Source organism: Rhopalosiphum maidis, chromosome 2 (assembly GCF_003676215.2).
Source record: "Rhopalosiphum maidis isolate BTI-1 chromosome 2, ASM367621v3, whole genome shotgun sequence".
In the NCBI taxonomy this organism is placed as follows: Eukaryota; Metazoa; Arthropoda; class Insecta; order Hemiptera; family Aphididae; genus Rhopalosiphum; species Rhopalosiphum maidis.
In genome coordinates this window covers 36,763,547-36,779,007 of record NC_040878.1, presented here as the reverse complement: position 1 = coordinate 36,779,007, position 15,461 = coordinate 36,763,547, and the positions used below count along the sequence as shown (strand labels likewise).

At 29.0% G+C, this 15,461-nt stretch overlaps 1 protein-coding gene and 1 long non-coding RNA gene across 3 annotated transcripts in view; one reads left to right on the top strand and one right to left on the bottom strand.

Moving 5' to 3' along the window:
* LOC113555241 (titin) overlaps positions 1-13,779 on the bottom strand; it is a 102,950-nt gene extending 89,171 nt beyond the window's left edge. The window contains exons 1-11 of the mRNA XM_026959636.1: positions 13,310-13,779; positions 7,307-7,349; positions 7,085-7,227; positions 6,787-6,939; positions 6,590-6,687; positions 6,261-6,485; positions 5,948-6,162; positions 5,231-5,558; positions 632-778; positions 314-558; positions 13-242 (exon numbers count right to left, since the gene is read on the bottom strand). Coding sequence (XP_026815437.1) covers positions 13-242; positions 314-558; positions 632-778; positions 5,231-5,558; positions 5,948-6,162; positions 6,261-6,485; positions 6,590-6,687; positions 6,787-6,939; positions 7,085-7,227; positions 7,307-7,349; positions 13,310-13,439 — 1,957 coding nt within the window. The 5' untranslated portion in view covers positions 13,440-13,779. The remainder of the gene's footprint in view (positions 1-12; positions 243-313; positions 559-631; positions 779-5,230; positions 5,559-5,947; positions 6,163-6,260; positions 6,486-6,589; positions 6,688-6,786; positions 6,940-7,084; positions 7,228-7,306; positions 7,350-13,309) is intronic.
* Positions 2,101-6,895, top strand: LOC113555245. 2 transcript variants are annotated; one of them, XR_003405338.1, is made up of 3 exons: positions 2,101-2,273; positions 3,413-3,693; positions 6,763-6,895. It is a non-coding gene; the product is annotated as an uncharacterized LOC113555245 (long non-coding RNA). The 2 variants fall into 2 exon arrangements; XR_003405337.1 differs by lacking the exon at positions 6,763-6,895 and adding an exon at positions 5,196-5,328.
* Positions 13,780-15,461: the final 1,682 nt, after the last annotated feature.

The window sequence follows — 15,461 nt, the reverse complement described above, 5'->3', positions numbered from 1 at the left end:
GTACAAACTTACTTGCTTGTAATGGGTAACCATTTACAAACCACTCAGCCACCATCGTTGGATCTCCGATAGGTTCAATTCTAGCCTCAAAGTGAATTCGACCATCTTCTTGTTGAGTAATGTTCGCGAGTGGAACAATGAACCTTGGTGGTGGATAAATCTTATCTTCTTCTGGTCGAGGAGTATGGTATTTTGCTCTCTCAACATGTTTTAAGAAAACGACTTCCGGTTCTGGTTCAGGCCTACGATAATGACAAAATACAAAATAAGTTTACAACAATTTTTTTTCAAATAAATAAAAACTATTACTTACTCAGGTTCAATGACTCGTGTTGGTTTTGGCAGCCTAAGACGTCGGTCTTCGGAGAAGTCTTCAGGGCGAGGTTTCCTTATGATGTTAAGGCGAGCCCTTGTTGCTGTTGATCCAGCTGTGTTTTGAGCTGTACATTGATACCAACCTGCATCTGTTGGAGTAGCTCTTGCTATTTCTAATACTGAACCACCTCCTTCGGTCCATACAGACACCATTCCAGGTTGTTCGCTGATATTTACACCATCCTAAAATAATAATTTTATTGATAAATTGTGAGGCTTTAAATAATATTAAAAATTATAAAATATTTCAACACACTTTTTGCCATGTTATTCTTGGTACTGGGGTACCAACAGCTCTGACGCTCAACGTAACTGTTTCTCCTTCACTTATATTTAAAGGTGTAAAACGTTGTACAAACTTTGGAGCAACTACAAGTTCTTTTTCGATGACTCCCAGATTACACTAAATAAATGTAACAAATTAAATTAATTAACTATAAACTAGTATTAACCTATCAACAACTGTAATCTTTTTAAAAAAAAAATGAGTGAAAGATTTTTATAATCACATTAATATTTTACTAAAGGTAATGCAATTAATTCTACATTCATGAAAATTTTTAAGACATAAAAATAATATTTATTAATGCTTTATTGCTTTAAAATTAATTTTAGATAGTCAACATTTTAAATTTAAAAAAAAATCACAAGTAAAAAGTATGCATAAATAATATTTCTATTGTAAAATATTAACATTATGTCACTTTTTTTTAATTAAAAAAGTACATTGCTATTGCCATAGAATATTCATTATCATTTTTTTTTAAAAACATAGAACCATTAAAAAATAAATAAATATTGTACATAATAAGTTAAATTATGATTGTTTAAAAATGTAATATTATAAGTATATTAATTAAATATCATAATATATTATTATGATCTATATACATTTTAACAATATTAATATTAAAGAGTAAATTTTGGATAGATAATAAAAATATATAATTGTAATACAATTGTAATGTATTTAAATGATTACAAATTTTAACTAAGAAGCAGGTTTTTTTTTAATAAGATAATTTAAGTCATCTGTACTAATAAAAATGAATTTAAAAAACTGTTTAAATCATTTTCTAAAAAAGCTTTTTAAGATAAAAAAGAAAAAATTTAAGAGAGCTAAAGGCTTAACTTACTAGATTTTTGATTCCAAATATATAACAAAATATCTTGATATATTAAATAACATACTCTGAATCAGATAATGATAAATTATTCTTACATAATTTATCATTATCCAATACAAAACCTAATGTGTTCAAAAATTAATCACTTATCTTATCGATTCGTTGTAAAAATTAAGACATATTAGATATCATATAAAATGTACAACATATTAATATACAATAAACAAAATTAACTGTGAATATTTTTCATACTGTTGTCAAAAGTAAAATAAAATGTCACTTAATATAACTTATTAGTTTTGAGTTATGAGCATTATAATGCAGATTACAATCGTCTTCGATGACCTCATTTTTTTGATTTTGTAACTCTCAAAAATCAGAACACAAAACGTTCAAAGTTGATATAATGATAAAATTTAATGAAATATAATAATATTATAATATTATGTTTTGATAATATTGTATTTTGGCGGGAATCGGCAGCAGCAGCAGCAGCAGCTGAGGCTCAAGAGGCGTGATAATATAACAAATGCAAAAAAAAACATGGTTATATAGAATTATAGGCAACAAAAACTCACACCAGTACACCACAGTCTCGATTTCAATTTCATTTTTCTACGACTTCAATCGTAATCATTACAATGTATGTATTTAAGACTTAGGTCTATGACATAGAGTAATTATTACTCTATGGTATGTGACCGAACTACCGGTTTATTATAACGAGATAAAAAAAAATTCCAACAAGAAGCAAAGATAACAGTTTTTCACGTAAGTACCGACACAATTTATTATTAGTACATTATAAATATATTACACTATTATTCTACCTGCCACCTACTTTTACAAAAAAAAAAAAAAAACTGTGCCTTGACGACCGCGAGGACTCTAACGGCCAAGTACACCTTGGAGCCCTTTCATAAATATATCTCTATTCTCCGGGCTTAATACATTATTATTTATTAATTAGGTATTAAGACCTACCAGCACGTTCAAACCAATTTTTTTGTCGTTTAATTATCCATCATGTTGATGTTATATTGTTATCGCATTAATCTATTGAAATATCGGTTTTTTGAAAATGTTTAGTACCTGCATGGCTATATACCTAGACTTATGACGTAGACACCTGATTTGTTTATGACATTAGAGGACTTATCGATCATAATAAATGTTTTATTTGGATTTCACCACTGAATCCATCTATATGTGTATCTGAAGAAGAATACGGCATACACAGTTTAAATATTATGAGTTTATGACATTAGACGATTTAAAAAAGTGAGCCCTACCCTTCTATCTCCACTATGATTCATGAATGCCTATTTCTGACAATACAAAACCGTATCCTATCATACAGACTACGAGTATGTCATACTATGGACAGATTGAAAAAATAAGTTAGCTAGAGAAATAAATTAATGTTTTTTTTTATCTCTTTACATTTCAAGTATATGTATTGAGAAACAGATGCTAAGCAACGGTACAAGAATATTCGATGACCAAAATAAATGTAATATATTATTTGATGGCTATGATTAGGTGTCATCGTTATGAATGAACAAATTATTTTGTCATTTTCCACAAAGGTTTTTTTTTTGGGGGGGGGGAATTAAAACAAGGATTATCATAAGTGAAAAATCCACGCAAGTAGTACAATTAGTACATATACAGCAGCGTGTACCTACATATAAAAATGAATCACTCTGCACAAAATATAATAATATACATTATTCATGTATATTGTATATAGGCGTGACACGTATATCAATCGGCGATTTTGAGATAATATGAACACATCATATCCTATACACAACTGTGTTTAAAATTTAAAAAAATATATAATCTTATAATTTCGTATATATTTATTATTTATTTAATTTGTCTTTTTTTTCCGTGTGATCTTTAAGCCGATTAGGTATCGTCGTACGGATGCGGCCCACCGCCACGGGCGTGACGTGACTCAATTTCGAACGACGCATCACGGTGTAAACACGAGATGATGGTATATACGTAATGGCAAACGTGTGATTCGGCGGTACTGACCATACATCTCAAAATTATGTTGCACCGTCGCCAAATGCGGCCGTCGTCTATATAGTGTTACTGCAGCCAGCGATAAGTCATGCGCCGCTCACAGCTATACGGCCCTCCGCGATGAACGCTTGGTCGTTCGTACGCGCTCTTGCAGGTATACCGACCACGCCCGTCAAATTTATTTCAATTTCATACGGCCGCTCAAGCAGCGTACCGTTTGGAATCGATTAAAAAAAAAAAATATATTGTGCGCCTACTAAATATTAAGTAGTTTCCAACAATAATTCTCGCAAATTTTATCATAAAAATAAATTATAGGTGACTTGTTAATAGGTTCGTACACATAAGTACCTAAGTAAAGGTTTATCATGTATTATATGCAAATCACACAAAAATACGAGGGGGCCTAAAGCATCAGACAAATTTTAAAAAAAATATGCCCATGGGGAGAGGGGCTTCACTTCTTACATTTCTCCTCATTCTCCACACAACATCCTGCATGTACATTTGATATAATATATTAATAAAACTAGATTAACTATGAATTTAAATCAATTATAACACGTCTTATGCAAAATTAATTAATTTTATCTATTAATAAGTAATAAATACAAGTACTATTAGAAATTTAATTACAATATGTTATATTATGTACCTATACATTTGTTTTCAGCATATTTATTTAAAATCGTTTTTTTTTAAATAGGTACTAAACATTTTTTTGATGTGAATAATTAATGATAAATCGAAAAAGTTATGTTGATCCATGACCATGGTGGTTAGTACAATAGTACGTTCCAAGATTTTTAATTATTATTTAACATAATAGTCACGGGATTCTTGGCGCTAGTATTAAAAATCAAGACACCCCCTAGGGATTTGAACCAATTTAGGTACGCATTTTATGATTATAGTATATTATATGGTGAAAATCAATTTTCTTTCTAATTTCTAATAGGAAACAGTGGCAAGACTAGCGCAGCTTTTATGACCAATTGATCATCATTTTTTTTAATTTTAAAGGTCCATTATATGATATAGTGAAACCCAATAATTAAATATAAATGTATTGTGTAAATTTTATAATAGCTAAAAATGTTATTGAATATTATACTGTTGATGGGTGTATGGGTAGTGAATATAAGTACATTTCAGGTTATTTGTGGGTTACTTTCTTCGTTTCGCCACTGACAGGACGACCACCGGCCATTTCCACCCCGCACCCGATATCACCACGTATCAACTATAATCGTGTTCGGTTATAGTTGATTAAAAATAATATATTGATTATATACAGAAAATATTGGTAGTAAATAATGCAAAAATATGCACTATAAATGTTTGATATTTATCATTTGTATTATTTATTGGGTTCTATTATTGGTTATTATTATTATTTATTAAACATATTTTCTTTATTTCACACAATAAACCAACTTTTGAAAATTTTCACTTGCAAGTTGACGTGATTATAAACTTTAAGATATAATAATTTATATTTTATTTTTCATTGCAATGAAATATTTTAAGAAAATAAATTTCATGAAATTTTAAAGCCCTAAGTATTAACATATATTTTCTTAATAATTTACCTAATATATAGAAATAACAAAACGTTATTCATTTAAAATTTTTAAAGTCTTTACTTGTTAATAGGTTAAGTTTAGCAAAAAAAGAACTATTATATTTACTTGGAAAGAAGTTTCTCCAGATTTACTTCTTGCGACACAAACCACCTGACCTGCATCTGCTTGGGACACATTAGTTATCATCAAACCATGGTCACCAGATTCGTTAACCAATATCTTGTGCGTTGCGTCGTCCTTAATTTGCTGACCATTTATATACCATGAGACTTCGGGATACGGTTTACCCGTAACACGAACATCGAAACGTGTCAATTTTCCTTCAGTCACATCACGATCACCACAAACACGCACAAAGTTTGGTGCCAACATCTTACCCTCGACTACTTCTATAGACTCAAGCTTGTTATGAGTTTTAGTTATTACATTCTCCCTAAAAAAATATTCACATTTTAATTTCTAATATTCGTATAATAGATTAATAAAATAGGATATAATACTTATTTTCAAGACTAAAATTAAAAAATCATAATATTTTTTTGTTCTATATAAATAATACAAAATAATTATTATAAGTATGTTTATCTAAACAAAATTGAGTACCTATATAATTAATTTTGTTTCAGAATTTTCACTAATAATATGTTTCCAATAAAAATTGAATATTGTACAAAATGTTAATATTAAATAAGTATACTTAGAAATAATATTATGTATTTCAATTTAAACGCAAAAAAAATTATTATTTGCTTGCATAAAACATATTTATTTTAACTTTGGAGTAAGTTAATAACCGATGAATTACGATATTTTCAAACTCACTTGTCTTCTGTTCTGTCATATGCTATCTGCATCGGTTCTATGGCAAGATACGCAGAAGAAACTACACAGCCTTGTGGGTTTTCTACAAGCAGAGTGTAATGTCCAGAATCCTCACAATTAACTTGTGGTATATAAAGTGTAGCGATTTGGTTGGTGAAATTTATTTGGTGTTTTGGTCCGTTTACGAGTCTCTGTCCGTTCTTAAACCAAGTCAACTACAAGACAAAAAATAATAAAAAATCGTTAAAAATGTTTTTAATTTTTTTATTAGTATATTATCATAATATAGTATCGTGTTTATTTTTTATTTTACCCTTGTATCCTTAGCTGTTGACACTTTTACAGTAAACGTAGCGTTTGATCCTTCTACTAATTTTGAATTACGCGGTTTCTGAAGCACTTGGGGTGCGACGACCGGGCCTTGGTGTGCGCTGCTTGTAAATTTGACATCCTCTTCACCCAGGTACCTTTTGGTGACAGACTGTCTGAAGGACACTTCACGGAGTAAGCGATATTCGAAAGTATCGACTTTGAAATCCTTATTCAAAAACATTAAAACCATTGTTACATCACAACAACAATAATAATAATAATAATAATAATCAATGATTGACGATCATCATGTTTATAATATTTTCTTACTTCATCGATGTTCGAATAATTATTTGTATACAGCGTATTCTGTGTTTGTTGTACTCGCTGCGAACCATACGTGCCTTGAGGTATTTGAACAGTATGACCTAACAAAATAAATTAAACACGTTGATAATACAAAACTATATAAGTTTAATCGATAATTTTGCATTTATTTTCAGACTTTTAGTACGATTTTATATTACCTTCTGGTTGAATGAAAACAGAACAAATTGCTTCGCCGTATTGATTGCGCGCCGAACATGTGTATTCCCCTTCATCTCCTGGACCGATTTGATTGATCGTAAGAACAACATTCCCTGTTTGTTGATCATACGTCATCTTGTATTTGTATGACTCTGAAAATGAATATTTGATTTAAAAATTTTTTTATCACTAAATAATTTGTTATATTTGTTTTTCTATGCCGTTACGTGACCCATAGGCCGTAATAGAACAGTATCGTAGGTTAAGACGTTTGGCACTAGTTATTTATATATTTACCCAATAACGGAGCGCCTTTCCTGGTCCATGAGACAAAAGGTTTTGGAATACCAGTAACCTTTCCTTCAAAAACGGCATTTCCCCCTTGGGCGAATCTGGCGTTTTTGAATATCTGTTCAAATACTGGCGGAGCAGCGTCATTTCTAAAATTTTATAGTTTTTTGTTAAATCATTTTACTTATGGATATCGCTGTTTTTTAATTTATATATATTCTGATTTACCCAAATTTTGGAGTAGACTGGTGTACAATAAATCCTTCGTGAACTGAAATTAAAAAAATATATGTTATTACAAATATTAATAATAAATTTAAATTTGTATATAGTTTACTATATATGTATAGAAATAACAACAGGCTTGGTTTAAATTTGAATTTTATATTTTGAAAAGCAATATAGTTTAAGTATTTTATAGTATTAAATAGATTCAAAAATATTCATGTCAGAAGTTATTTACATTTAAAATAATAGAAACTGTATTTACTCAATTATTAAAATAAATCCTATCGTATTATGGCGAATACTTCATAATAATACGAGTACGTGTACTTAAATTATTTATAAAATTATGATGGTGGTATAATATATAATTTTTAATTTTATAATTACACCCTTCGAGTAAACGGTAATTATAATAATATAGTTTCTTGGCATGGTCCCGCGAAATACGGGATCAAATTACTCAAGACTCATTTTTGGAACAGGTCATATACGCATCATACGCTGTGGGCGATCGCAGCTGTTTTACGCCAAGTGACATTACAACGAAATAAAGTAAACACTATGATTTAGGTGATGTTAAATATTGCAGTGGAATTTATTTCGTATGACAGTGTTGTGTATCTAATTTAATGGCATGTGTACAATTTCTTTAATTATATGCAAAAACTAAAAATGTGTGAAGTTAAAGAAAAAGTAAAAATATGATTTTTTCGCGATAGAGAAAAAATGGATTTGATTAAGAAAAAAAACAATACAAAATTATTACTTTTTATTTTATACCCAAGTGATTCGGCACAATATTGAGTACTGCGAGCGCATGCGCATAAACATATCTATTATCAGCATACCGCGATTTATAGGGTATATATTATTTATAACTTAACAGTGTCAGCGGTGCAACGGATTCAACTCAATCGCACGTCACAGAGGCGAATCTAGTAAAATCAAACTCAATATTCAATGTAAACCACTTCTTATTGGTCGATACACGGCCCAAAATGGAAGAATCTAGTTTTAGCTAAGGGACATACATAATGATAATTGTCGTCAAGGTCTTCTTTCGTATGGTGTTTCACAAAATCGGAACGTACATTTATGACTAATAAAGTCTGTCTAGAAACTATAAATGCCTCGTGTATTAATTCCAACAAAGGTCACGGAGTCTATGAAACCACTGCTTAACACGAGAATACTTAGAAATTAAAAACGTTACAGTTTATAATTATTTCTAGAAAAAAATATAGTAGTGTGGTGTTAAAACATTGTATCTCAGAATACAATATACAAATTTATAATAATAATGAATAATGTATAGTACTGACGATAACGTACTTATATAACGAACTTCAGACATAAGTGTGTTAAGAAATTTAATAGCGATGACAGAATAATTTTCAGATAAAATAAATAAGACAAAATACCACTAATGGAATTTCGTTTGTCTAATAAAAAATGTGTGTACGAGCTTATACATTATCATAATATTATACTTCCCATTCAACTTGACCAAATGTAAGATATTTTGAAAATCACCCGTTTTTTTTTTTGTGTATTCTACTGGCCGAAACCATAATTTAATGATTAGTCTAGGTCAATAAAAAGTGCAGTAAGTTCTTATTAAAATTAAATTTTGTCTTAATATTTATTTAACGGAACGTATTACACATGATTTATGCATTACGTAAGTGCATTGTAGGATCTAGTACAAACAATAAATGCAGATACGGTACAGTGATATTTTATAATTTGATTCTGCGTGATTTTAATAACGTACAAAATATGTTTACTATACATATCAATAGTATTTGATGTAATAATAATGAATGATCTTATTTTAATACCTATTAAAAGATTTTGTAATCGTATTTTTTACTGAACGGTTTTACAATGAAATACAAGTTCGACGGGACATCTTAATTCACATAGCTATCTGACACCTGCTGGTTATTTTATTAAACTACCACAACAAATTATGTTAATAATATTAGGTAGGCACATAAATAATTTACATTACAGTCTAAAATTAATTATAAAAACGTGCTCATTAATATCAAATTAAATTATTAACACTATTGTTACGGTAAATAAAATTATCAATAAAAACAAATTGCGTAAAATAATTACTATAAAGTTCCAAAAATTACTAAATATTATAAATGTTTATTAAGCTAAGTATATATACAGTGTTTGGATTCACGCGCACAGTGAGTGTTTTCATTTCACACGTTTAATAGCACAATAATAATATATTAATTATTTTGTTGTATTTATATAGATTATTGTATTAATTCGGAGAAAAAATACAACTTAGTTCAACAAGATTCATTTAAAAAATATAAATTAATAGTTGAAAATTAAATATTGGCTTCTTTTTAATTAAAAACAATAAGGATTTTCAATAATTTTCTAATACATTGGTTAATGTTAAAACTAATAAAAAGCAATAATAATAATTTTTAATTACTAACAGTATTAAAATATATACAGTATTGGTACTAAAGTACACTGGTCTAAATCGTTTACATGCTTAAAAATTACACAATTATAATATTAATTATTATTATTATTATTATTATAAAAGGCTTAAAAATGATTATAATTTTTAACATATAGCATATTATTATAATTGTTATGGACACAATATTGTGGATGCCTTGATTCCCTGTTTCCTTGTAATGTTAACTATAAATTAGACAAGAAATATGACGGTTGCTCACGCTGTATATTATATTAAACGAATAGAAAAACATAGACCATACATATTTTTATCCGTAACTCGACATGACGAAGACGATGGTGATAACCGAAGTAAGTACTACGTTATATATAGTTCCCGTCCCCCCAAAACAATTTATTAATCAATTTAACCAGCTTGCCCACGTCAAAAAAATAATAATTACATCATTGTTGTTTATATTATACATTATTTATACATTACGAATTTCTTACTGTGAATTGAAAAGTCTCGTGGTATTTTCGGTCTCCATGCTGGCCGTAAGATCATTTTTTTCCGAATGTAATAGTTATGATTTTTAGTTATTTTCTAATCTCTCGAAAAACGTATAATAAAGTGCTGGTATACACGTATTGATATAATATTTATAAGTAAACAATATATTAATACTGGTCACGGCGTATTCATTCTGCCTACTGTCGCGGACTAACAGCGTCGAACTTATGAAAGGTCGATAGCATTTCGAAGCACCAATATTGCAAATACACTGTCCCCAGCCTTGCACGAATCGTATAAGGCGATACGGTTGGTTTCCAGTTTGGATGAAATTATTAATCATCGCCGTGTAAATAGTCACGTTGCCCGTAAACATTAGGTGTGCATACGGTACAATACGGTCTTTAGCGCGCACGCTGTATGCACTCAGAGGACGGCGGCGGCGGTGGTTTGTATCGCAGCTGATCGGAGCTGTCATCCGATACGCGTATGATATTATGTTTAATGAGCGCGGTGTAGGAGGTATATATAATATTATAATAATATTATATATATACAAAATATAGTTGTACGAGATAATCCATTTTGTTCTAATTTTGATACATAATTTTCTAGGTCCATTTTCTGTGATTTAAAAAGATATTTTTATTTAATTTGAAATTATATTTTGTATCATTATTCAATTTAATATTTTGAAAAAACATTCGATTTTTTTCGAAAAGATATATTTTTAACTTCATTATCGCGATTAAAATGTTTTAAAAATATTTTTATGTAAAAATATCGAGTATTCAACAAATAGATTTTTATTTTATTTATTATTTATGACCGATTTGACTGAGCATAGAGTTAAGTCTTATTACTCCCGATCGGTAAAATATAAATAATAATTAAATATATTGTATAATTTTATGCAAAAACATTTTTGTTTTAAAACCATAAAAATCGTTTATGAAAATTAATCTTTACCCACTATTAGATTGATGTGAATTGATCAGCGGTGTTTGTATGTGTTTTCAACGATATAAAGAAAGGACGAGTTACGATTTCAAGTGTAATATTTGCTAAAGTTGACATGCAACAACGGCAAGCATACAATATACGATGCGTTAAAATCCCAATAATTCCCAAACCGCTATAATGTGACTATAATACGTCTTACGAAATTGTAATTTAACAATTATTGTTTTACGTATTAAATGATGGCAAACGATGATTTTCAAAATGATTAGTTTCGATATATATGCACACAAATCATAATAATTAGGCACTTATGTTTTTGGTGTATTTAACGTGTAATTTGTCTGACGCGTTGATAATTTATTGTTGCACGTTTTTAAACAAAAATATTTGATCACTTTATATTAGGCACTTAATAATACAATGTAATTATAAAATTTAAAATGGGACGCATATTATTTGAAATAGATACTAATGATATGTCGTATTTGTTGACTACGATACACTATGTTTAATGCGAGATGTGTCACGATAGGCTTGCGCATTGAGTTGTTCTGTATTCGTTGAAACAAAACTCGTCGTGGATCTTGACTCTTGAGTGAATATTGGTTATTAGATTTAGTTATTAGTGTTTAGCTTATAACTATTAAGTTAAAATGAGTAAGTTCTGTTCAACATCTAATACAACTTCAAAGCTTATAGCATTTTAAAATAGTAAAAACCAAAGATATTTTTCTATTCACTGTTAACCTTTTCATACTTAAATTGTATAAATAGGTCAATTAACTCTTAATTAATTTAAATCTATTAATATTCTACAAATTTTAAACTAACAAATATTTTGAGAAAATGGTCAACACAAAATAACAATTATATATAACCGCACAAATAAAATCATAATTAAAAAGAAATTACCATTACCTACGTAAAACCACAAAATTATTAAATATTGTTATTATAATAAATTCTAATATAGTTACAAGTATTTCTAATAGATTCTTTAGAGGTATATATATATTTATTTAGAAGTAATTGTTTGAAAGATAGCTCAATTTTTATTGTATAGTAGCATCGATTTTTTATAATATTTATGAAAATTATTTAAATTTATACCTGAGTTTAAAAAATGTTTAACTTTTTTTAAATAATTGTAATGCAATACGCTACATAACCTAAAACAACGTCATAGATTCTTTAGTACTGAATCATTTTTTTAAAAATAAAATTCCCAAAAATAAAAGGGTAGATTAATATCCCGAGAATGCTTATAAGACATTTGGATACATCTCAATATTAATAATATTTGATTTACGTTTAGAGATAAAATTAGATAAAATATAGTTTATTCTAATTATTCATTTTTATAAATTCTAAATTTAAGGATTGAATATAATTTAATTACAGATATATTTTGGTTTAAATATATTTCAACTACCAATGATATTAATACTGTAGTTAACCGATAGTAGTTAACTAATAAGCCACATTATATTATATATCTATCAGACACGACGGTATAATATTGGTCATAAATTTATTTATTATAATATTAAGTATAATAACATTAGTAAAAATAGTTTTTTCTTTATGACAAAATACTTTTATTGTTCTACTATAGTTATTATGAGTAATTATTCCGTGGAAAAGTCAAAATGCACAGGTACACTATGAATCAACAAAAAATATATATATGCTTATATTAGTTATATATTTTAGCGATACGTATACGTATAGATAAGTTGATCTATTCGAGATACAGTTGAATTAATGTTTATGTATATTTAAATACCGTCATCAAACAGCCACGGGTCGATACTATATGCAAGATAACATGATGATGTTCAAAATATTTATCCGAGTAAGAATTTTCGACGAATTGAATAATTGGATTTCAGAACGATAAATGCATTATGCAACTTACTGAGCTTGCTAGCACAAATGACCGCCAGCTAATGATTCGTAGATACGATATAAATTATTGAGATACCTAATTTTATTTTATCGGCAGCCGGGTAACCATGGTAAGTAGCAAGTAGGTATGGGCATGGCAAGTATGTCGGCATGGTATTATTCTATTTTGTGGTATTATGTACCTTGTCTCTGTGTAGTCTGCGTGAATTGTCTCGTGACCTGTTGTTCGGTACGGTTCACGCTCCTCTGTCCCATGGACATCGAGGAGGTGGAGGTGGTGGTAATCTGTTTTTGCTGTTGTTGTTGGTTCATGACTAACGCACAAGTCTCCTCGCGCCCCGGCAGGACGGTCGGTCAATACCAAAATCGTTCACTGGCTCTTATATCCTGGCGATTCCACACGCGTTAAACGAATTGAAAAAAAAAATTAAAACATAAAAGACAGTCCAACGGAAAACGGTGAAAACCTGAGTAGAAAACGCACGTGACACAGGTTTAAACAATTATATTAATTGACACCCGCGATCTGAGTTGTCTCGCACAGGTTCTCCACGCTCTCTATACGTGTATATAAGTGATTTCCGAAAATATCTTTCGCTAAGTATGCGTACGACGGTGGTATCGTGTTTGTTGTTCTTTTCGATATTCACTCTCGGACTCGCCTTGGTGGTAACTGAATCGCCGAAGTATGTGGCACTACGGGTACTTGGAACGATGGCGGCTGTAGCGGCGGCGGCGCCGTCGTGGTGGGAGACCGACGTTTGAGTAATGTGCTTTATTTAGATCTCTGTAAAATTAGAGGGTCCCTTACAGGCGACTATCTATGTGGGACGTGTTTTATTTTATTTATTATTATTTTTCTTTCTTAATATTTTTATTTTTATTTCTATTAAGAAATGTGGGGTGTGTACGGTGAACTTGAAAGTGTTGAGGTGCCCGTAAATATACTTATAGACAAAAACGTAACACGTTGACAATGCGTTGTTTCAAAAAACTTAATGGAAATTTTTATGATTAATATTCTAAAAATAATAACTCTTGTTGTTGTTGTTGATAATGAGATAGATTATATGCATTACAATAAATGCACGTTGCAATATTAAAGTTTAATTCATAAATTGTGCTTGATTTTTAAAAAAGATTAGATAATAAAATCAGTTTTTCACATGATAGATTCGTTTTAAAAATCGCTCGTATCATTAAATCCAAAATGCTATTTCAAACGCAAAGAACTAAAAACTTTAATATTACTAATAATCGGCAGTCGTCATAACTGCACGCATTTGATTCACAGTTAAAAATTCAATAGCAAAATCATAAAATTGTTTTTCATTTGGACAACTATCCATAGCTCATAATCTCAACAAACGCCATCAACAAATAGGAATTAAATGTGACTAACTAAAAAAAAGTCTTAACCATAATCCAGATTGTGAATTTTTATTATTGTATTTTTTTTATATATATTTGAATATAACTGATTTTTCTGTATAATATCTCAAAAGTTTAATTTTTATGGTATTGTGATCTCGCTTAATTATGATTAACTGGTGCTGTGCGATACTAAGCGATATACCTAATTTTATTTTATACGTTATTAATATATTTCTATGTGTACGGTATTGAACGGTTTGATTCGGGGAAAATATGCAGGATTAAGGTATATAAGTGTACGGTTTTGAACGACGATCTTTTTTTGAAAATGTGCGGTTATGAACGACGCCCCTAATAACAAATTAGCTACCAGTTATGAATTTGTTTCTTTATATAAGATCTAGGTATCTACTCATAATATACCTATAACGTATATAGGAACTTTTAGATATGAGTTGAAATATGTTCTCTTTTAAACTAAATGTAACAAAATTATGTATTCAATGACTACTGACTAGTTATGAAATATCAATTGGTCAATTTGAAATCATGGATTTTTTTTAGGTTTAAACCTAAATAGCTTATTACTAGTATAATAACTGCTATATTATTATTTAAACATTTAGATAAGAATTTCGTTTTACGAAATATGTGTAGGTGGCTTCTACATTTTCTTTCTATCAACTATATAATTAAATTTAACTGTTTTAATCATTTTGAAATAAAATATTCACTTATATAATTTTAAACCATATGTTTTTGAAAGCTCTCAATGTGTTATTTTTAATTCCTGTAATATAATACGATAAAAATATTTAATTCAAATTTATTTTAACAAATTACAATAATATTAACAGTGAAACTATACGTGCTTCAAAATGAAGTAATATTTTAAACGATTAAAAAAAATAATTACTCAATGGTGCCAATAAAAACCACATAATATTATGTCAAGTCGTA